Source organism: Lissotriton vulgaris, chromosome 4_1, assembly GCF_964263255.1.
Source record: "Lissotriton vulgaris chromosome 4_1, aLisVul1.2, whole genome shotgun sequence".
NCBI classification, from domain to species: domain Eukaryota; kingdom Metazoa; phylum Chordata; class Amphibia; order Caudata; family Salamandridae; genus Lissotriton; species Lissotriton vulgaris.
In genome coordinates, this window is record NC_141691.1 from 672,776,951 (window position 1) to 672,801,546 (window position 24,596).

A 24,596-nucleotide genomic window follows, 5' to 3' on the forward strand; every position below is an offset into this window, starting at 1 on the left:
GAGTGTAGAGAAGTGTTATCCCAGGCTCGGGCACCAAGCACTAATAAAACTTACAAGGCGAAATGGAAGAGGTTCTGCCTGTGGTGTCAAAGACAAGGTGTCCATCCTTACAAATCTCTGCCTCATCAACTTTTGCCATATATACTATCATTGGCTAAGTCTGGGTTGGCGCATTCGTCTGTGAAGGTACATCTTGCAGCCATATCGAGGTTTCGGCGCAGTTCTTCAGGCCCGTCCTTATGGTCCTCTAGGATTGTTAAACAATTCTTGAAAGGCTTGTTTTTGATGTATCCTCCTGTTCGCCCTCCTCCGCCAGTTTGGCAGCTCAATCTTGTCCTGGCTCAACTCATGAAAGCTACATTTGAGCCGGTGCACAAGGCGGACTTGAAATACCCGTCTTGGAAACTTGCCCTCCTCTTAGCTCTAACATCAGCGAGAAGAGTTAGTGAGCTTCAAGCCCTATCCATAGTGCATCCATTCCTTCAATTCAAAAAGGATGTGCTTATACTTCGCACCAATCCGAAATTTATTCCGAAGGTGCCGTCTGAGTTCCACTTGAATGAACCTTTGATTTTAAAGTCTATCTTTCCGCGCCCTTCTACGCCTGCGGATCACACATTACATTTTTTGGACATTCAAAGATGCTTGAAATTCTACTTGGAACGCACACGACCCTTTCGAAAATCATCCCAATTGTTTGTGTCCTACAGCGCACCACGGAAGGGGTTTCCTTTGGCAAAGAGTGGCATTTCTCGCTGGATCTCAAGTGCGATTCAATTCTGCCATCAGGAGGCGGGCAAGCCACTGGATAGAAAGGTCCATGCACATTCCACAAGGTCTGTGGCATCGTCTGTGGCTCTTTTCTCTGGAGTCGCCATTAAGGACATAGGCAGGGCAGCAACGTGGAGCAGTACTCATACCTTCACAAAACACTACTGCCTGGAATCTGCAGGATGAGACGACGCGGCTGTTGGTCAAGCAGTTCTGCGGAATCTTTTTCATTGAGAGGTGAGCTTTCCCTACAGTTCCTCCTTCCTGGTGAGCACATTTTGTTTCTTGTTTTTGCTATGCTATAAGTATTGCTATGTGGTTATGTGATGCCATGTATCTACAAAATGTGTCTTGGTAATTTACTGCTAGCTACTCTGATACAAAGCATGGGAATCTATGAAAGTTCCATTACTGGGGCAAGAAAACAAGTTACTTACCTGTAACTTTGGTTCCCCAGTATTGGTATTTTTCATAGATTCCCATGCGCCCACCCTCCTCCCCTGGGAAAGCTCAGTCTTTTTACAGAGTTAGTGGCGGTTTGCACAACAGCTACGAAAATCTGAGGCTCTGAGCTCTCTCAGGAAGGTTCTATGGGGTGAGGCTGCTCTGATTGGTCCTGGCAAAATGTTGGTCTCTTTTACACAAAGAGAGTGATAGGATACAAAATGAGATGAGGCCTAGGCCTATTTTTCTCTTTTGTTTCTATGGTTGTAATACTACCGAGGCTCCCATTCCGACGACGGGGAATGATACAAAGCATGGGAATCTATGGAAGTTACCAATACTGGGGAAACAAAGTTACAGGTAAGTAACTTGTTTTCATATTTGCATCTATTCAGAGAGCATCCTATAAGCATTATACATATCCTTATATTAAACTTTGCAAACGTGTGTACACACTTTTATACTGGAACCACGGTCAGTATTGGAATCTGAACTTACAACATTTCCATAGGGCGTTCACCCTCATAATAAAGGCTTTGTATTAATGAACCATTAATACAAGTTCAAACAGCATTCACATATGAACACACATACGACCTTAACTGCAGACTGTGCCCTTCCCTGGTCCATAATGTGGTAGTGTAATCTGGCAGCCAAAGGGTTTGTGCTGCAGAAGGGTGGGCCTACTTCTCCCAAGGACAAAATAAACATGTAAACTTCTTGTCCTTGACCCCAAACAATGTCCTTGGCGTCGGGCTATAGGAGTGCCACATAGTCCTGCCCTTCATTAATCTTTTCCAATTTTCTCTGGCATACCTAGTTACGATAGACCAGCTTCTTGTTGAGACCAAGTCCACCACCCTTGTAGGATGATCTATTTCCCACGCCGTTGCTATGTTTCTTTTTTGCTAGTCCAGCTGCCAATAAAAACCATATTTTGTGGTGTTTGGGCCCTACCTCCTCCCCCATTAGACACAGATATACCACTGTGCCTCCATCTAGGCCTGTGACTCTGGTCATGACGCACAAGTACTTTGGGTAACGATATATCTGTAAGAAACATAGGTTAGTTATAGATTCCTTACCTTAGAATATCCCCCAGGCGTCACACTGGATCCGTAAAGTTTTTCGTCAGCAGTACCCCTGCGCGTTGGTAGGTGGTGTCGGTCGACTCTGCGTCCGTCAAGATGACGTCATTGAAGTTACATAGACTCTGCCCTTGCGCGCCGACGTCCGTTCTGTACACGACTTTCCACGATATGAACTCAGAGCCATGCAAGACACTGATCACTGGTGCACAAAACTAGGGCCTGAAAGGATGTCCTTAACCCTAGAAATCAGTTCGCAGAACGGGAAGGAAGGGTGGGGAGGTAAGTAATCTATAACTAACTTATGTTTCTTACAGTTATATCGTTACCGAAGATAAGTAACTTGTGCATCTGAAAGAAACAGTTAGTTATAGATTCCTTACCTTAGAATAGGTACTCCAGCAATACTGCGAACCAAGATCACACCAGAAAGTCCTGCAGAACAGATAAGCTGAAGAAGCCGTCTCTCCGGACCTGGCTGTCCAGGCATTAGTGTCTTGTAAACGTGGGCAGCGATGCCCATGTAGCTGCCTGGCAGATGTCATGTAAGGGGACTCCCCGTCCCAATGCAGTAGTAGCTGCAGTTGCCCAGGTAGAATGGGCATGCTACCCCACTGGAGGCTCCTTCTTAGCCAAAGAGTAACAGGCTTTCATGCACAAAACAACCCACCTGGAGTTTGTTTGTTTGTGCACAGCCCGACCTTTCATAGCACCCACGTACCCAACAAAGTGCTGGTCGTCCACCCGGAATTGTTTGGTGCGATCCAAATAGGAGAGCGCACGATTTGGATCCAGACGGTGGAGCCTCTCCTTCTTTTGAAGGATGCGGAAAAAGTGGGCAAAGTGATGCTTTGGCCAATATGAAAAGACAGTGACCACATTTGGAAGAAAGGAAGGTCAAGTTCTGAGGACTACCTTGTCCGGATGAACCGCAAGAAAAGGAGGCTTGAAAGACAAAGCTTGTAGCTCACTCACCCTGCACAGAGGTGATGACCACCAGAAAAGCAGTTTTGAGAGTTAAGAGCCTGAGAGGACAGTTATGTAGCGGCACAAAGGGAGCACACATAAAATGGTTGACACCAAGTTTGAGTCCCACTGAGGCATTACGAAGAGAACCGTAGGAAACAGATGATTAATGCCCTTAGGAAATCTATTTACAACAGGGGACTTGAAAAGAGAAGGCTGAAAAGGAAATGGCAGAGAGGTAGCCCTTTAGAGTGCCCAGAGCAGAGCCTTGCTGGGCCAAAGATAGAAGGAACAAAAGAACTTCAGAAAGAGGGGAAGAAAGGGGATCCACAGCCTTTGCTGTGCACCATGCCGCAAATTTGTTCCATCTGCAGGCGTATACCATCTCAGTGGAGGGACGTCTGGCTGCCAAGATTACATCACACATTCAGGAGGTAAGTCAAATGACGTCAACTGCCGCCGCTCGGTCTCCATGCAAGGAGGTGGAGCCTGGACAGGTTCGGGTGGAAGACTGTCCCCTGCTGCTGCGACCGAAGATCCTCCCGAAGAGGCAGTCAGATTGGAGGATCTATGGCCATGTTGAGCAGCTCGGGATACCAGAGTGTTCGTGCCCAATCCGGAGCCACAAGAATGACTTGGGCCCGGTCACGCTTTATCTTCTTCAGCACTCTGGGCGGAAGTGGTATAGGCAGAAAGGCGTATAGAAGACCGCAACTCCAGTCGCAACAAAATACGTCGCCTAGCGAGTGCTGCCTTGGAAATTCCAACGGGCAGAACTGCTGACATTGCGCGTTTTCTTCGGTGGCGAATAGATCTAACCAAAGCTCTCCCCACTGCAGGGCGACCTTGCACCACCGCTTAGTGAAGACTCCATTTGTGATCCATCATGCAGCCGCGGCTGAGTTTGTCCGCCCTGGTGTTCAGTGAACCTGCCAGGTGTTGAACCACCAGGGATATACCCTGATGTTCCAGCCATGTCCAGAGGCGTAGGGCCTCCTGACATAGTCCATGACCCCACCCCGCCTTGTTTGTTGCAGTACCACATGGAGGTAGTGTTGTCAGTGAACACCTGCACTACTCTTCCCTGGACAGAGGGAAGGAATGCCTTTAGTGCAAGACGGATCACCCGAAGCTCCAGAAGGTTGATGGGGAGCTCGGACTCCGCCCGAGACCAGAGGCCTCTGATCTCCACCTCCCCCAAGTGGCCGCCCCATCCCAGGGAGGCGTTCGTTACCACTGTGTGATCTGGCTGGGGAAGGGAGAGGGATCTGCCGTTGACCCGATCTGGTTTCGTGAGCCACCACTGCAATTGTCATGCAGTGCCCTCTGGGATCTTGATGCAATCTGATAGATTCCCCTCATGCTGCGCCCACTGGAACGTCCGTGCCACTGCAGAGCCAGCATATGCCACCTGGCATGATCGACCAGCAGGATGCTGGAGGTGAGGTCTAGCAGCCTCCGGGTCATCCTGACCGAAACCCAGCATAGAGGGTGAAAGATCTGGATCATAGCCCGAATATCCCGGACTCGCTGTTCAGGAGGATAAACCCGAAACTGCGCTGTGTCCAGAACCGCTCCGATAAAAAGAAGCTTCTGAGAGCGAATCAGGTGTGACTTCGGCCGTAGTCTGGAGGTGGGAGATGACTGCCTGGGGCAGTCCCGCCTTCAACAACCAGTCGTCGAGATAGGGTAAATGGAACCCCTGGTCTGCGCAGATGAGCTATGACCACCGCCATCACTTTCGTGAACACCCGAGGGGCACTGGTAAGGCCAAAGAGGAGCACAGTAAACTGAAAGTGCTCGTGGCCTACCGTGAACCGTAGGTAACGCCGGTGGGCCGGCAGGACGGGGATGTGAAAATAAGCGTCCCGTAAGTCCAGGGCTACCAGCCAGTCTCCAGGGTCGAGGGCAGAAAAGACCTGAGTGAGCATCAACATTTTGAACTTCTCCTTGAGGAAGTGGTTGACGTTCCTGAGATCCAAGATAGGACACAGGCCATTGTCCTTCTTGCAAAAAACACAGTTGATGGACAGAATGCAGAACAATGTCTTACATTCATTCCAGTACAAAGATCTGGGCCTAAATCCATTGTTTTTATTCACTCCACACCACCCTAGGTCAGACACTGGCTATATGCAAATCAGCCTTGACCCTGTGCCTCATGGGAACAGTCCAGCCCGAACTACCAAGCCATGTCTTTCCCAGACCGGAATCAAGCATCCAAGGACCGGTTTCTGGCGATCAGCCTTCTTCAGCCTGGATAGCTTGACTCTAGTGATGTGGAGAGCCTGGGACTCACGTCTGAGCATACCCAGCCCACTCGGGGTGAAAATTGCAAAAAACACAGTTGATGGACAGAATGCAGAACAATGTCTTACATTCACCCCAGTACAAAGATCTGGGCCTAAATCCATCGTTTTTTTGCACTCCACACCACCCTAGGTCAGACACTGGCTATATGCAAATCAGCCTTGACCCTGTGCCTCATGGGAACAGTCCAGCCCGAACTACCAAGCCTTCTTGGGCACCAGAAAGTAGTGGGACTAGCAACCACGACCTACTTCTGGGGCAGGAAGATGCTTGATGGCCCCCTTGGCGAAGAGGGATGAAACTTCCTGTTGGGAGTAGCCCCTTCGGACAATCTGCAAAACTCACCTGTCTGATATGAAGGAGTGCCAGTGTTGGGGGTTATGGTGGATCCTGCTGCCCACTGGCGTTTGGTGACCCTGGAATTTCGGACTAGAAGCGTTTGGAGGCTGTTGCAGAGGGGGCTGTGGTGGACTGGCCCTCTCGCTAGCCCCCAGAACCACGCCGGAGGTTCCCACGTCCCCAGCCGTAATGGGGATGAACAGCCAGCGCATCCTGTGGCTATGGGCGGTACATAGTGGGGCACCCTTTCCCTAGCCGCAAAAGGGGCGAAAGGCAGACTGCACAGGGCGGGTGGTGGAGAGGCCCAAGTACCTGGGTGTAGCCTAAGAGTCCTTAAAGCGATGGCCATCAAAGGGCATGCCCATAAGTGTGGATTGGACATCCCAGGATAAGCCAGTTGAACGCAACCAGGCGTAGCGCCGAAGGGCTACTAACGTGGCAATCGTCTTGCCAAGTGCGTTGGTGGTATCCAGCCCACAGCGGATGGTAAACTTCGCTGTGTCTCTCCCCTCAGCGAGTGCACAGGAGAGCATGGCCCAGGCCTCCTCTGGGCACTGAGGCAGGACTTGGGCCACTGTAACCCGCACAGAGTGAGAATAACGGCTCGACAAACATGCCATGTTTACCGATCACAGTCCCAAGCTGGAGGAAGAAAACATCTTCCCAAGTTGGTCCAGCTTCTTGGATTCCCTATCAGGTGGAGCTGTAGGGAAGGCGCCTGTGGACGTAGGGGCTTGGACCACCAAACTCTCAGGGGTAGGGAGTTGGGAGAAGAAAGTGGGGTCTCCCGGGGCCGGGCGGTGGTGTCTGGCAACCATCCTATCCACAGGAGCCTCTGTGTTGGGCCTGGACCTGGTGCCCAAAAGGATGTCTGTTAGGGCTTCCTTGAACAGCAGCACGGGCTCTGAAGAGCTCGCTGCTGGCTGAAGCACCTCTGTCAGGAGGTTAGTCCTGACTGCAACCATAGGAAGCTCGAGGTGGAGAGCATCTGCCGCCCTACACAACACCACTGTGTATGACGCTTCCTCCTCTGTAGCCACGGTAGGAGAAAACAGCATGCCTAAGTCTGGGGAGGTATTCAGACCACTGGCATCCCCCAGTTCCTCCCTCCAATCCGGCTCGTACTCCAGCTGGTCTGTCAAAGGGTCACCAGACCCCTTGCAGTCTTCTCTCCCTCCTCTGGCTGCCAACCTGGTTGGAAATGGCCAGGGCGGAACACTGGGACAAAAGTTCCCATCGGCGCCGGATCTGGCGTCAGTCGACGCTGGTCCGTCTCCTTGGCCACATCTGGGTGGAAGCCAGGGTTGACGCCGGCAGGGGGGCCCAGTTGGCTGCAATTGTGGTGCGGGAGCAATTGCCGCTGGTTGAGGTGTTACGAGGTCGACCGGCGCCGATATAGATCCAGTACTGGATCCAAGGGGGCTTGGGGAGCTGAGGTCGGAGTCACCGGCGCACCCTGCGTTGCGTCGGCCGATGGATGGAGGGGGAAGTCGATCAGCGATGATGCTTCTAAGACTTCTCCTTGTGGTGCGACTTACCTGACCCCGAGTGCGAAGACTTAGACGACAAGTGGTGGTGATGGCTCCGCGATCTCCCTCAGACCCGGATTTTGAGCGACGCAGAGCAGACTGCTGGGCCTAGAGGATCTTTCGGGACCGCTCCTGCAAAGACTTCAGGCCATGGTTCGGCAGTCGGAGCACAACTTGGGGTCGTGGTCACGCTCCAGACAGTAGAGGCACACACAGTGCGGATCTGTTACCGACATCAGTTGGGAACAGGAACCGCAAGCCTTGAAACCGGGCATCCCTCGTGTACCAGGAGTCGATGATAGACTCGTAAAAGAAGTCAGCAAAAGTTGCAAAAACTCAGTCAATAAGTGACTGGGAGTACCGCATTCGCTGGATCGGCGCTTGCTGGTGCGGAAAATAAAAAAAAACTGACAGCGCGCGAGGGTGGCCTCTAACTTTCTGCTACGTCATGTGAAGTCGACCAACGCCACCTACCGACGTGCAGGGATACTGCTGACGAAAAACTTTCCAAATCCACTCTGACGCCTGGGGGATATTCTAAGGTGAGGAATCTATAACTGTTTTTTTCAGATCTGTACTACGTCCCTCCAGTATTGTTGGATTTTGGGACAAACCCATAGTATACAGAAGAAAGCCTACTGCGCCGTACCCTCTAGCGCACAAGTTTGTGTCACATCTTCCAAGCGGGATCATGAGTGTTCTAGAGTAATAAGATCTGTTCAGTATCCTCTGCTGTATTAGGCGGAATTGGGCTTGAATAGCTATTTCTTGAGGACTCCGTATTGCCTCCACCCAGTTATCTTCCAGTAGCTCCAAATTCACCTCCCTCTCGTATGGTTCCCAAAGGATCTGGGGAGTTGTTCATTAGCTTCCTATGGGTTCGGGACTCTCATTGTCTGTCATCTGATACTCTGGCTGCAGGTCTTCAATTGTGATCCGAGCCTCACCTCTCCAGATAACCTCAAGGTAATCAATGCCCAGAAGGCCCCACTTATACAAATATTTGTTTGGGACTGCCAGCCCCCCCTCAAATTCCCCCTTCCGGAGCTTACATTGTTCTATTCACGAACTACCCCCATCCCAAAGGGCGTTGCATTGTTTATTGTCAACCATCTGGAAAAAGCCTCCTCCAACCTCCACAGTTTTTCCAGCTGTGGGAGTTAATTCTTAGCCAGGAATTAGTCTTCATTTCTCGTTAAATGGATGTCTAAATATTTGAACCCATCTTTCACAGTCTGTACACCTGAATGACAGAGCAGGAATATCTCCAGAAAGGGGAAGGATTAGTGACTTAGTGACTTCTCCCAATTAATTTGATATGAAGAATAGCTGCCAAACCGCTCTAAGATGTGCAGCAGCCTATCATCTGTTAGCTGGAGCGGTGCAGAGAATAGCAGTATGTCATCTTCGTATTGGGAAATTCGTTCTGCCCAGTCTCGCTCGTCTGCAGTGCTCTAAATGAGCGGGTTCTGACAGATCGAGGTTAGCACCATAATAGTTGCCAAACTCTGGTCTACCGGCAGGCAACCCTCCGTCCTGGCTACCTGAAACCTATTTAGCATAGTCTTTGCTACTTATCTGCGATGCAGGGGTGTGGAATTTTATGAAATATGTACTTGTCCATGGGACAAGTAGCTTCATAAAACTACATGTCCTGTAACAAAATCCACTTGTCCATTTGGTGCCATGTACAGCGCCGTCAAATAATGGCTACAATCTCTTTATAGAAGACCTCTGATAATATCCTCTCTGGTTATGTCAGGCTATTACTATAGAAGGATTTGAATTTTGGAGTTTTTCACCAGCTCTTCTCTAATCTTTTCACATACTGAGAAAGGTCGGAAATTTACCCCTGACAATGGCAGAAGTAAAGTTTCTTCCATGGCTGGGAAAAATGTGGTTGGAGAAAAAGTGAACTTGTAAACAGTCAACAGATTTCCGCTGGGGCATATTCATATTTGCTCATGCTAAGATGCAATTCACAAATATAGTCCAAGAGGCCTGCAAAAACTGTTAGACAGGTTTAGCCTGTTTTGCAATTCACGGGAGATATCCATTAATACCAGCAAAACAAAACTGATGACTCTATCCCCATCCTAACGATTCAGAAATGGCATCACACTCAATGGTACTCCCCTAGATACTGTAGAGTCCTTTGACTATTTGGGTATTCGGGTTAACAACTTGATGAAGTAGAATACCCATCTGGCCAAAATGCTTCTTAACCATAAGCGGGTGTCAGGGGAAATTTTAAGAGATCAGCAGCTTTTCGTCAGTAGACCAGTAGCTCCGGCCCTTGTCGTCTATGATGGTAAAGCATTGCCTTCAGCACTCTATGGGTCGGAACTATGGGGTTTTGAGAATACCATTGACCTAGAGAGATCAGAAAACGAGTTCTATAGAGGTCTGGCTTCTCTTCCATCCTCTACCCCACTGATACCACTGTAATGTAATGTAATGTAATGTAAAAATTACTTATAAAGCGCGGCATTCACCGGACGGTTTCTTGGCGCTGATCACTTGTTTGGTAGAGGCAGAGGGCGGGAGGGGGAAGGCTTATGTGTAGATGCTACGGAAGAGATGAGTTTTTAGGAGAGACCTAAAGTGAAGGTAGGAAGGAGAGAGTCTCAGTTCCAGCGGGAGAGAGTTCCAGAATGAGGGTGCCAGAAAGGAGAATCTGAGGCCTCCGTGTTTTTTGCGTCTAAAACGGGGAGTCTGGAGGAGCGCAAGATGAGAAGAGCGGAGGAGCCTAGAGGGAGCATAAGGATGCAGGAGAGAGGAAATAAAGGAGGGACCAATGCCGGCCAAAGATTTATGAGTCAGGCAGCCCAGTTTGAACTTACAGCGCTCTGAGACTGGAAGCCAGTGTAGGGCTATGAGGAGGGGACGGACGTGGTGGTGTTTAGGTTGGTGATAAATCAGGCGAGCTGCCTGATTCTGTATCAGTTGTAGTCTATTAATTTGATATTGTGGGATGCCAGCGTACAGGGCATTGGCGTAGTCAATCCGAGAGATGACTAATGCCAACAGTGCTAGGGTGAGGGCCTCAGAAGTCAGAAAGTGGGCGATTTTCCGGATCTTCCTAAGCTGGAAAAAACAGGAAGACACAGTGGCACTAACCTGGTGCTTCATTGATAGGTCCTGGGAGATGTAAACCCCCAGGCTTTTCACTTTGTCAGCAGGGAGGGGGGGGGGGACCAAGGGAAAGGGGCCAAAAAGTGGAGTTCCAGGGATTGGATGGGCCTCCGACAAGAACGAGCTCCGTCTTGTCGGGATTAAGTTTAAGATGATGAACGCCCATCCAATTACTGATGTGGCAAAGCGTGGACTGGAAATCTTGGGCCGCTTCATCCGAGGAGTCGAGATTGAAAACGAGCTGAATGTCGTCTGCATAGTTGAATGCAGTGACATTCCTGCCGCGGAGGGAGCGGATCAGGGGGGAAAGGTACAGGTTAAAAAGAAGGGGTGACAGGGACGAACCCTGTGGGACACCACAGGTGACCCTCGTCCTGCCTGCCGTAAACTGGGAAAGACGGACTGATTGGTGGCGGTCCGCCAGGAAGGAGCGAACCCAGTTAAGGGCCGTTCCAGTGATACCCGCCTCTTTGACACGGTCGACTAAGATGGTATGGTCGACCGTGTCAAAGGCCGCCGACAGATCTAGGAGCACCAGGGCTTGACTGATGTTGGAGTCAGCGCCTCTACGGAGTTCCTCCATGACAGAGAGGATAACCGCCTCTGTCGAATGGGCAGGTCTAAACCCGGCTTGCTGGGAGTCTAGAAAGTTGGAGTCCTCAATGAAGGAGCTGAGGACGCTGGTCACATGTGTCTCAAGTACCTTACTAAGGTAAGGAAGAAGGGAAATGGGACGAAAGTTACCCAATACCGAAGGGTCGGCATTGGGTTTTTTTAGTATGGGGACCACTTCTGCATTCTTGAACTGACTGGGGACCATGCCGAGCAGGAGGGAATTGTTCAAGAGAGTTAATGGAGGAGTAGGGCAGGCCGAAAAAGCGGCCCGGAGAATCGCCGGGGGGCAACAGTCAGTGGGGGAACCAGATGAAACTTTGTTTAGAAGGGAGAGGAAGTCTTCTTCGGGTATAGAGGGGAGCTGGGTCAAGGAGAGGGGATTAAGAAAGGGGGCAACCTCCGGGAGGGACAGCGCCGGGGGACCAGAGGAAATACTGTTTTTGATTTTGCTAATTTTGTCAACAAAAAAGCAGTTAAGAGAGTCGCAGAGTACCTGAGATGGGAGGGGTTTGATGGTCACCCTGTCCGGGTGAGAGAGCTCCTCCACAATAGCAAAAATATCCTTAGATTTTTGCGCAGAGTTGAGAATTTTTGTGGAGAAGTAGGCAGTTTTGGCGGCTGAAATTGCCTGTTTATATTCTCCGGATAATTTTAGGAAGTGAGATTTTTCTAAAGGATCGTAGTTTCTACGCCAGTGACGCTCGGCTTGGCGAAGTCCCAGCTTTAAGGTTTTAAGGCTGTCTGAGAACCAGCGATGTGCGTCGTGGGGGCGCTTAGTTCTAATTAACTTAAAAGGGGCGATCTTGTCGCTGGCGGACTCCAGCCATTTGGTGAGTGCGGCTTCCTGGGAGTCTAGAGAACCTGGGCCGGACGGGGCTGAAGATATTAGAGAGGAAAGAAAGAGGTCGAGGTCTGCTTTATTCCAGTTGCGGACCAGGAGGCTAGGGCCTTGGCTACGGGGGGGCGGCGGGGGGACCAAGAGAAGAAAGGAGATTAAGAAATGGTCCGACCAATGACAGGGAAGGATCGTGAGTGATTTAATTTCGAGGTTGTAGGTCCACACCTGATCTAAGGTGTGGCCTTTGGAATGAGTGGCTGTGTGAACATGTTGGAGGCCATTGAGCCCACTTAATAAATCAGTGAAAGCCAAGGAGTGAGGGCTTTCGTGCGGGTCCGACGGCCAGTAATTAAAATCTCCTAAAACCAGGAGTTTGGAGTTATTAATTGTGAGCTGAGATAGTAGATCGCAGAAAAGGGAGGGGAAGTTGGGCATGGGTTGAGGGGGGCGGTATACCAAAACGCAAGTAAGAGGGGACACCGAGGATTCGAGTCTGATAACCAGACAATCAGCCTGGGGGATGGTAAATAAAGAGAGGGAAGTGAATCTGAGGGAGAGTTTGATGATAGCGGCTACGCCACCTCCGGGTTTACTAGCTGGTCGGTTGGTTTGGAGGATGTAATACCCCGGAGGAATGGCTGCCAAGATATCAGGGGAGGAGTCCTCGTTCAGCCAAGTCTCAGTTAGGAGTAGGATATCAGGACGATCTGAATCGAGGAGATGGCAGATGTCATGTTGGTGACTGACTAGCGACCGGGTGTTAAGGTATGTGATAGTGAGTTCCATGTTAGCCGGTGACTGAGCAGGCTGTGTTGTGGGAGTAGGGAGGGGAACAATGTGCACGGAGGTGGAGGAGGATGGGAGGGCCCTAAGCTCTGGGAAAACACTACGGGCATTGAAGACGCCAAGGTGGCGTAGTTTTAAGTAGCTGGTGGATTCCAGCGGCCAAAGGGAGTGTAATGCAATCAAGTCCCTAGGGGCATAAGACGTAATTTGGGCAGAATGACGGGCCCCGGGTCCCAGCCGGCCGCGGACGGGCGCAGACGGGCTTGCCTTATGCGCGCCTTCGGCGCGCAATCGTCGCGCCCGCTGCGCTCGTCCGCTGCGCTTCCTAAATAAGCACATCTTTATAGGCTGGAGGTGAAGAGGGGGCGTGGCCTCGTAGTGGGCGTGTCCTACTCCTACCGAGGAGGATAGCGCTAAGGAAAAACGGCGATTTCCACCCTTAGCAGCGCTCGTTTTGGCTCAAGAACAGCAGCCTGCACACTGCAATCATGTACCAGGTAAAGGGGTGAGATAATTAAAAGAGCAAAATTTCCACGATTTTTTTTTAAAAAGTGACAGTTATACACAACATACAGCAACTCCCGGCTGAGCCTCAGGAGCAAGTGGTCATCAGCACTCTAGCAATCAGAGCGCCTTAAGTAGCGATGTGGACTTCGCAAGGACTTTGGGAAACACTCCATTAAAGACATCGCAAGGCTCCGCCCTTTACTTTTCTGGGTGTGCCTAAGAAGTACCCCTGAACTGGCCATCTATGCCGCTGCCCTTAGCGAAATCATCAAATTAGATACAGGTAATAAGATCAAATGGATCTGTAAGCTAAGACAGTTGGTAATAGATATTGGTTTTGGGGAGGCAGACCCCACCACCCAAACAAATAATTAAGAAATCATATTGGGAATGGGTCAAAGGGGAGGAGGTGCGCAGACCTAATGGGGGGGATCCTTACTGAGCAGTTCCTGGAGCATAAGCTTGTCGGAAAAGTAGAACCGTATCTCGACTTTATACAATCTCCAAGAGATAGAACGCTCTACTTGAAGTTGAGGTTAGGAACTCTCCCGCTCAATGATCTGGTAGCAGGCTGGAAAAAATGCAATTTAACATCTGCTTGTTGCCTTGGCCCCTATCGAGCCCATTCCCCACTTTTTCTTTTTGCTTGCCCAGCATATAGGCTCGCTAGGAAAAAATGGCTCAAACCTATCTGTAAAAATCTGGGCTTCAAGGATTATATGGTGGCGTTACGCACTTTCAAAACAGATACCTCTTCCCTTACCATGGTTTGTGGGGTAGCCAAGTATTTGTGATGTGCACCAAGTTGTTAAGGAATAACAAGAGCTAGGTCACTGTGGGCCCATTTCTGAGGTTTTGCTGTATCCCTAGTGTTTGTATAGGAGATGTGTTTTTATATTGTTCATATTGTAAATATTCTTTTTAATGTATATTTTTAGACAAGTGTATATTATCTACCAGTTGTATGCTACAATGGATTTTTAAATGATGATTTATGATATTTTTATATTGAATAAAGTATATACAACAACAACATTTGCTCATGCTAAGATACAATTCACAAATATTTTCTAGGACTACGGTTTCCTGGCCTACTTAAGGAAATTCATGTGAATTCATGAAAAACGTAAATCTGCATTAATACAAAGACATATATCATGGGTGCACTTTTGTGACTTTAACATTTGAGCCCGTAATTAAATCTGAGTTAACCAGGACCTTGTGTTTTTATTAAAATGCTATCTCTTCCTATCTGTGAGCTGGCTTCATTGTGTGTCACAGCATTCTGCTCTTTTAGAAAGTAGTTTTGTTCAGTGCCAGGAATTTCTATGGCAATATGGCCTTTATGAGACCAAATACTAGCGGTCTAGTAAGAACGCGCTGGCATACAGCACTACGCCTGCCTGATAATCCCAAGGTAGAGAAAGGAGCATAGTGTAGGCCAAGTGAGTAACCAGAAAATTAAAATACCCACCACGTTGATCAAAAGTTCTTATGACACCAAGCAAGCCAAAAAAGTCATTGGAATCCTCGCCAGAATAGCTCTCTAGTCTCTTCCATCTAAGCATCTATCCATTCATCCTTTCACCCACTGATATCTAGCATTTCGCCTTTACATTGGCACCCATTCATTCTTTTATCCATTAGCCTTTCACCAATCTGTTCGTCAGTCAGTCCATCCGCTCATCCAATTCCAAACCTACCCATCCATCTCCAAACCTATCCATTTCAACCATCCATCCATCCTTTTGCTCATCCATATACCCTCCCTTTCACTCACCCTTCCACCCACCCTTCGACCTATCCATCAATCCATCCTTCCACTCATCCATCCATTTATCCTTTACACTCATCCATCCTTTCGCTCTCTAATCCTTACACCCTGTAACCCATCCACCATCCTCGTCACTCAACCATCCCGGTCACTCCTTCATCCATCCATCTAGCCAGCCATACTTTCACTCACTCATCCTTTCACCCACACATCCATTCATCCTTTCACATTAATTACGAATCTTTGTCTGCCGAGCTGCAGACAGAAGAGGCCCATCAAGAGCTCCACCTCTACTGTAGCTGCTAAAGTGGGGCGTTCACGAACCCCCTGTTCAGACCTACCCTGCCATCTCCTAACCTATTGATCCAACTGATCCATCCCGCCTTCCTTTCACTCATCCATCCTTTTGCTCATCCATCCATCCTTTCACTCCACACATCCTCCTCTTCACTCATATTCATCCATCCTTTCACTCATCCATCCATCCATTCTCCTTTTCACTCATCTATCCACCTACCCTTTCACTTCCTCCATTTATGCTTTCGCTCGTCCATCCACTCTTTCACCCGTCTATCTTCTGTTTTGCTCATATATCCATCCACCCTTTCACTAATCCCTCCATCCACCTTTACACTCAACTATCCACCCATCCATCCATCAACCCTTGCACCCAGCCACCCACCCATCTATCCATCCCCGCCCACTCAGCCATCTATCCCCACCCACTCAGCCATCTATTCATCTACTCCCTCACCCATTAATCCACCGTTTCAATAAGCCGTCCATCCTTTCACTCATCAATCCACTTTCAACCTATCCATCCACTCACCCATCCCTTCATTCACCCTTGCACTTATCTTACCATTCTTTCAAACATCCATCCTTACATCCATCCACTCATTCATCCATGTATATACCCTTTCACTCAACTCATTCATCCATCCATCTATCCATCCAGCCTTTCACTCATTCATCCATGCATCTATCCATTCACCCTTTCACTCAATAATGTATGCATCTATCATTCACTCTTGCACGTATTCATCCATGCATCTATACATCCACCCTTTCACTTTTTCATACATGCATCTATCCACTCTTTCATCCATGCACCTATCCATCCACCCTTTCACTCATTCATTCATGCATCTAAACATCCACCCTTTCATTCCACTCATTCATCCAACTATCCATCCAGCCATTCACTTATTCATCCATGCATCTATCCATTCACTCATTCATTTATGCATCTATCATCTACTCTTGCATGTATTCATCCATGCATCTGTACATCCACCCTTTCACTTATTCATACATGCATCTATCCATCCACCCTTTAACTATTCATCCATGCATCTATTCATCCACCCATTCACTCACTCTCCTACCCACCCTTTCAAGTCCATTACAGGCCTTTGTCTGTAGACCTGCAGACTGAAGAGGCCCATCAAAAACTCTACAGCTGCTGTAGTTGCTACAGCGGTGTGTTAACAATGCCCCTGGTGCAGGCACAAAGTGAGATGGGAGGCCTAGTGCAAGGACAGAATTGGGGGTGGCCTTAGGCCTGCATGAAAGCCCATGGGGAAACCAATGAGCTTTAATGTAAGCCCTCGATGAAGTAAGATATTATTATTATTATTTATTTTTATAAAGCGCATAGTCACCCGGAAGTATCCCAGCGCTAGAGAACCCTAAAACAGTAAAACTGAGGACCGAGGCTGAGTTCCCGGGGAGGGCATAGGAACTAGGGAAAAAGATGTGTCTTTAACAACTTCCTGAAACGCAGATATTGAGATTCAAGACGGAGGTCACGAGGAAGGGAGTTCCAAAGCCGGGCCGCTTGTACCGAGAAGCGTCTTCTTCCTGAACGAACTTTCCTAAATCTTGGGGCGTTGATGAGATTTTCTGTGTTGGAACGGAGGGATCTAGTGGCTATGTAGGGGGTGATAAAATTGCGAAGGACTGGGGGGCCTTGGTTGTTCAAAGTTTTGTGCACAAGACACAGGGCTTTGAATTTGATTCTCTCCCTTATGGGGAGCCAGTGAAGAAGTTTGAGAGCGGGTTTTGCCGATGATCTGGCCGGGGTGTTGGTAATAATCCGGGCAGCAGTGTTCTGAATTCTCTGCAGTTTATTCAGAGTCGCTTCCGGTGCGCCCAAGTAAATCGCATTACTATAGTCTAGTCTTGATATAATAAGACCTTGGACTAATAGTTTTTGCGATTTAGGAGGGAGAAGGGGCAGGACTTTCCTCAAGGATTTTAGAAGACCAAAACAGGTCCCTACAACCTTCTTAGCTTGCGGGGCGAATGAGAGATCAGAATCTATCCATACACCCAGACTTTTCACCTCTGTCTTTGGGTCTGGGGGAGGACCTAGACAGGTTGGCCACATGTCCAGGGGAAGTGAGGTTCCTTTTGGGCCGAGTAAAAGGACCTCGGTTTTTGTCCCATTTAATTTAAGGGCTGATCTATTCTTCCAGTGATGGACCTGCGTGAGGCAGTTGAAAAGATCAGCTTTCTGTTGTTTGGGGTGGGAGAGAGACACCACTAATTGTGTGTCGTCAGCATAGCTGATGACACTCACTCCGAAAGGGGTGATAACCTCCTCCAATGTGGACATATAGATATTAAATAATGTAGGGCTCAGGGAGGAGCCCTGAGGCACACCACATTGGAGGGGCATTTCGGAGGAGCGGGCGTTCTTCTCCCAGATCTGATAAGATCGTTGTGCCAAGAAGGATGACAGCCAGGATAGGGCTGTGCCTTCCAGTCCGACTCTTGCCAGTCTTTCGATGAGGATTTGGTGGTCAACGGTATCGAACGCTGCGCTAAGGTCGAGGAGGATCACTGCCACTGATCCTCCCCCGTCCAATAGCGTTCTGGCTTCCTCTACCGCTGCCAGGAGGGCGATGTCCGTGCCCTGTCCGGCAGCGGGTCAGGGATGCCAGAGTGCAGCGGCGGGTGGAGTGGTGGGGTTAGCAGGTTCAGGCACCAGGTGTAACATAAGGTGTACAGGAAACACAAAGTGCCAAGGAGGGGGTGCATGAGAAGGGAAATCAAATTGAGTTGAAGATGAGCAGGGATATTGGAGCCCTGTGAGGCCCAGGAGTGGAGCAGAGAATACAAGGCAGGGGTCATACAGTTCAAGTCAGCGCAAGGGGCCAAGAGGCACAAAAAGCAGCCTCTTACATGTTATTGCTGTGAGTGTACTGGAGCTACAGAAGCTCGATGTGTGTCTCATGCTTGAAGAAAATAAAAGGACAAGGGGAGGGCCTGGAAGCCACACAAGCTTATCGAGTTGGCTCAAACTTTGAGCTCTGCTTTATCATTTTGTTGTTCTGCTCTAGGGAAATTTCACTGCCAATAAACTGCTTAGAGCACCGTATTTACTGACTGTGACCTACAGGGTTGAACAGCTGTGTATCGTATTACTATAAAACTGTCTACTTGTCCTCTGGACAAAATGCAAATTAAAACCTCTTGCCCTCCTAAGAAATCTAGATGTCTCGGGCGTCGGGAGATAGGAATTCCCCACCCCTGGCGATGCCCTTGTATAATTCTACTGGCAGGTCATTTATGCCCGCTGCCTTCCCATATTGCAAGTGTCTGATGGCCCGATCTATTTCTTCTACTGTCACATTTCACCCCTATCTTCAGCAGATAGAGTAGGGAGGGAGAGATCCCTAAGGAGGTCAACACAGTCGACTCCAGAGGTAGACTAGTATGCGGTCTCGTAATAAGGTACAAAAGCTTTTGCTATGTCCGTCCCCGTTGTGTGTGTGTGTGTGTGTAGGCCCACCAGGGTTGTGGATTTCTAGGACCCAGTTTCTCACTTTGTCCCTCTTTTGTAGCCAGGCTATAAGTCTGTTCACTTTGTCCCCAATGTCATAGAGTCTACATTGTGTCACTAGCCTGTGTCTTCAGGCTGTGTTTTCAGCTTGATCGCTCAGCTCTTGTTCTTTAAAGCAGAGTTGGTGACCCAGGGGCAAGCTGGTCATCCCCCTCCGTGGCACCCCAGGCTCTAGTAGAGCAATCTCCCTTTAGAGCTCTTCGCATCTCAGAGCCTGAGCATGACCCCATAATACCACCTTAAAGGCTTCCCAGAGGATGCACACAGTCAACCGTCCCCTTATTCTCCTTAAAATATTGATCTATCCATGCCCTTATCTTGTCCATGAATGTTTTGTATTTCAGATGCTCTTGCTGGAAGCTAAGGTGGTGTCCCTGGGAGGGCCCTGCAGCAGTACCTCTGCCAGGGAGTAGTCCACAATGCTGTGCGCTTTATATTATGCTGCAAACCAGGCCTGCGTGTGCGCAGTGGCTGAAAATCTAAGCAGGAGCAGCTGCCATGCACAGCAGAATGAAATGTAAACTGTTGCGCTTTGGGATTGTTTGTGCTACAAATCTACCAGCTCTGTCTCATCCCCAAAGGCCAATAGTGGGCGAGGGCGGCACCATAGGGAGATCCAGATATCCTATCCATTTCTGAGTACATTATAATGTTTGTCACCCCCAAATATAAGGCTGCCAGGTGGCATCTCGAGCAGTGGGGCGCATAGTGCCGGCAGTGCATCAGTGTGGAGCTTTGCCAGTACATACCCCGAGCATATACCGAGTGTGTGGCCTTCCCACATAACAGTTTACTCTACATATCTGCCAAGCGGGTAATTCCAGGTGCGACCTAGGGTGAATGGCGCCAGTGTTTTAATAAGTATGTCCGTGCCTCTGGATCCTGAAGTGAAACTTGCATGGGTGAAGAGAGTATATCTAAACCTATTGAGTGCCTTATAGTGGTTGCCTTTTAAATGAGTCTCCTGTAGGAGAACCAAGTCTGGGGCATGCCTCTGAAGATATTGCAGTATTATGGCATGTTTGATTTTATTACCGAGGCCATTGATGTTCCACATAACCTTCAAGGCTAAGCATGCTTGTGCTTCCATGTGATGCCTAATTTGAGGTGTGATCTACCCTCAAAACAGTTGGCCTACCTCATTCCCCCACCATCAAATGGCCATCCTCCCTGTGACCTATTGTCGGTGAGCTAATATCAAGTAGGACATGCATTCTAAACATTGTATAACAGCAAAACTGTCTATCCCTAAGAAACACCCCCCAACCTGTTGCCCTGCATTGTAGGTCTGGAAATGCCCACTTCCCTAATGTGCAGATCGCCTGCCGCTCAAACAAAATAATGGAATATATCTAGGGCTGGCTGGCACCACCATGTCCAGGCTAACAGTGTTGCATCATATTCCACTAGCACAGCATACTGTCTTTAGAAATGCATCACAAAAGTCTTGGTAGTCTTTTCCTTTCCTCTTCTCCCCCCCCCCCTCCCCCCCCCCACCCCCACCCAGGTTGGTCACACTAGACGAACACCATACTTGGGATACCGGAGTCCTATGTGTATTCACCAGAGGCTCTCACTGACTGGTCAGTACTCTCAACCATTATAGAAAGTTAGCAGCATAATAGGATTATTTCGAGGGGTTCATCGATCTGTTTTCTTGTGGGGCACTTTATCCCAGATGTTCATCACTGTGCGTTGGAAGGTCATCCTCTTGTTGTTAGCTAGGGTGCCCCTTCTTCTCTCGTTGTGCCTGCCGTCCTGGTGTGCAGCAGCCCTCGAGCCAATCTCAGGCCTCCTTCTGTCCAGTGAAGTGCCATGACTTTCCTGCTTCCACCACTCAGACTCACAGGATACAACATAATGTATTTGGTCTTTGGACCAAAGCACTTTTTAACGTCTCAAAGCTGCGGCGCTAGTGCTGTACCTGCAGTCTAAAATCTGTGAAGAAGCAAATCGTTGCATTTTTATAGGCAGGGGAATGAGCGGCTTATAGGATGGCATCGTGGTCGTGATGGTGGTATCAGTGCCTGATGTGTTCATTCGAAAAAATTTGAGAGGAGTTTGGGTCGCAAGATATTGACAATGAAGCCTGTAGAAAGATGCACACTGTGTCCTTCTGCCCCCTCGGGGACCCTGCCCTCCCTGATGATGATCCTACGAGCTCTACCTTCTTGGTCTTCAAGTTTTGCTGCCGTATGTTGTTTCGTCACGTACTGGACTTGCTCCTGCAGCTTTATGGATGTGGACGACTGTAGTTGGTTGATGTGGGTTTCTGCAAATTTTTTAAATCTGCCCTGAGGAGTGTTACGTCTGTCACAGCATCTATTTTCGGTTCCAGGGTGTTATTTAGGTCACAGATGTCTCCCATTATGGACCCAAGGTGGGAGCTACATCACTTCTGAATATTTGGCATCCGGCGCAGTCTCGTCCGCTGACTGTCTTGGCACTGGGTACTTCTTCATTTTGTTAGAGTGAGTGTGGGGCGTCCCTTTGGGCCTTACTACAGCCCCGAAGAAGAGGCAGCCTCTCCGTGTGGTCTATTGCGTCTCCACTAGTGCTTTGCACCATCGCAAGTCACCCCACTCAAGTGAGCGTTTTCGTGCTGGTATGTATCCCCTACGTTTGTAGGCCTCCCTAGGATTCAAGTCTGTTGGCCTAGGTCCGCCTGGTTCAAGACTGCCACACCAAAAACATATCAAAATTCCCCCATGGTCTGTTCTTACTTTCTTATGTGGCTCAGCTCACAGAGACTAGACAATTTGCCTTCAAATCAGTGCAAGGACAAGAAAATATTTTCTTTCATTAAATATTTTTTATTATTTAGTTTTTTTCATTCATTTATCAAAATTATTTAAAACTGTTTTTTTCTTCTTTTTTTGATCTTTTCTTGAGTGTGTACATCAATTCATCTTTATAGGTAATGATCCAATCAATTTGAAAGTGCAATAAAACATAACAAAATTATTCCAGACTTCAAAATAATTTTGTTATGTTTTATTGCACTTTCAAATTGATTGGATCATTACCTATAAAGATGAATTGATGTACACACTCAAGAAAAGATCAAAAAAAGAAGAAAAAAACAGTTTTAAATAATTTTGATAAATGAATGAAAAAAACTAAATAATAAAAAATATTTAATGAAAGAAAATATTTTCTTGTCCTTGCACTAATTTGAAGGCAAATTGTCTAGTCTCTGTGAGCTGAGCCACATAAGAAAGTAAGAACAGACCATGGGGGAATTTTGATATGTTTTTGTTTCTAAACCCCTCTTTTCCCTGGTCAATCAAATAGCTATAGAGGGGGTCCCAATTCTTATATTAGTCAAGACTGCCACACCTCCATGTACAGACGTGCAAGTGGCACTCCCTGTACCCCTCTGCCCCCAGCCCAGTATGTCTGTAGTCTTGGAGTTCTCTAGGGCCTGTTCTGGGTCAAGGGCTGTCCAGACTACCCTGTCGAATGCACAATGCTCTGTACTTTAGTGTTTCTGCGTTGCCTTTCCCACTGTGGGGTCGGACCCCACAACATTGCACTCATCTGCAGTGTATTTGGGCCCTCTGCCTTTTACTCCCAGTCTCTGGTCTCCCATTGGGCCTGCCCAGGTTGCATCTTGGGGTGGGGTTGTTGAGTGTTTCCACTTGGGGATCTGAGAGCCTGGTCCCACAGGCCTTCAAAGCCCCGGCTGCACCATGAAGGTAATTGGCATCTATCCCCCCTCTCCCTGAGGTGGCAGCTCAAATAGTTATATATGGTGACTCCTGTACAGTGTTTTCTGCCGGCAGAGGTCCCTCCATAACACAGGGCTCCTAAAACCTGCAGCGTGGCCTCCGGCGCTCTGGCCGCCTGCTGTGACTGGATAGATTCCCCCTGCAGAGCAGTACGAGAGGAGCCCTTGCCAGGAGCCATCAGTCCTGCAAAACCAGCGGTTGTTTATGGACTCCTCGAGCACCACCATTTACGTTGCAAGGGCATCTAGTCCTGGTATTCGCTGCATGCGCCTGTAGGCCCTTCGGAGCAGTGTACCCCTCCTACGTTGATTCAGCAGGGGCTGCTGATTTCAACGCAAGGCCTGCTTCTCATCTACAGGCCCCACACTTACCTCTGGGCCCAGGTTGCAATGCAAGGGGTGCATATGTGGTACTATAGGAGCTAGAACCAATGTTGTGGTCTAATCTGGTTGGGATACAGTCTGTAGTTTCCAATTCCTAGCGAAGGAGAGCACCTCATCTCTGCATGCCAACGCCAAACACTTAAGTCGTCCGCACCGCTGCAGTTGCAGCCCAGGACGGCAGCAATCTCTCTTCCCTGACAGCCTGCCACCCCAGTCATTCCATGAGGTACTTCAGTGCAAGTCTGGGTGGAGAATTAGGATGGATAGTTGGGGGTCAATTCAGCAGTCGCAGCGGAGCTCCTTTAAAGTGTGGCCATCTTGGCTGATGCCAAGGCATATCTCCCGGGTTTGAGATTTCTTTGACGATGTTGAAGAGTTCTTTGTTGTTATTGGAGCTTGATTCGATGCATGAGGCAAAGGCCTTTTTCTTCAATTCTCGCAACTGTCTGTGGTAGAGGTTGAGGGCTGTCCCGAAGGCAGTCTTGTCGGTTGTGTCCTTGCTGGTGTGCCATCTCCTTTGCAGTTGTTTACAGTGTTTAGTGGTGCTGAGGTAGTTGTTATATATAAATATAATTACAATAAAAATATATTCATGCAATACCTTTAGATCACTGAATCACTTAAAAGAATGTAGTGCAATGGCAGATCTACAAGCAGAATTTAAGGAATAATTCTTCAGTTAATGAGGTTCGGACACAATTCTATCATAGAACATAGATTACTTGGGTGCAATGTGTATCTGGGTCCGTGTTCTCTAGGTACAAAAGCAATGCCAACTGGTAGTGTATGCACTTTTGGAGCTTGATGCTGTGTTTGTGAATCTGGACCATTGAACTTTATACACTAGATTAGCCTACAAAGCCAAATTCTCAACGTGTGCGCCGCATGATTGCTTTTTTATTGGAAAAATAACAGGGCCAAAATATGAATTAAAACTGCCCTTTTTATCATGCCTGCCTCAAATTCCTTTGAACTATCTTTGCAGTGTGTTCAACGCGCCTTTTATGGCTTGTCCACTTTGCTTCCAATTTATGCTTTTTGGATTTCTTCTGGATCAGAAACTTTAATTTTTATATAAACTGGCCAGTGGGGTGCTTATCTAGAATAGGAAGGTTTTTGCAGTGCGTGTGTTAGGGTGAAATGACTTCATTCTTCAGAGCTAGATTGTTCTAGACTTGTGCCACATATGCTAAATACACATTGCCAAGCTTGCAAAGAATACTGCAATACTATTCATGTTGATGTTTTTCTTTCTTATTTAACAGAGCCGACTGTACGTGCAGAACTCATGGAACAGGTGCCTCACCTGGCAATGTTTTGTCATGAAAATAGACCTTCAATTCCACATGCGTTTTCCAAATACCTCTTGCCCATTGTAGTGCGATACCTTGCAGACCAGAATAACCAGGTGTGTATATGGCTTAGCAAATGCTGAAAAATCACAAAAGTAAAAATATTTTTTTCTTTTGCTGTTCATCCAACATTTGGAATTTTTTTTATCTTCCCAGTTATTATTTTTCGTGCCTGCCA

General features: G+C 48.3%; 1 protein-coding gene across 2 annotated transcripts in view; it reads left to right on the forward strand.

Moving 5' to 3' along the window:
* Positions 1-24,596, forward strand: part of PPP4R1 (protein phosphatase 4 regulatory subunit 1) — a 604,307-nt gene that overhangs the window by 183,052 nt on the left and 396,659 nt on the right. For both annotated transcript variants that reach the window (XM_086964940.1, XM_086964941.1), the window contains exon 5: positions 24,332-24,474. In XM_086964940.1, coding sequence (XP_086821066.1) covers positions 24,332-24,474 — 143 coding nt within the window. The remainder of the gene's footprint in view (positions 1-24,331; positions 24,475-24,596) is intronic.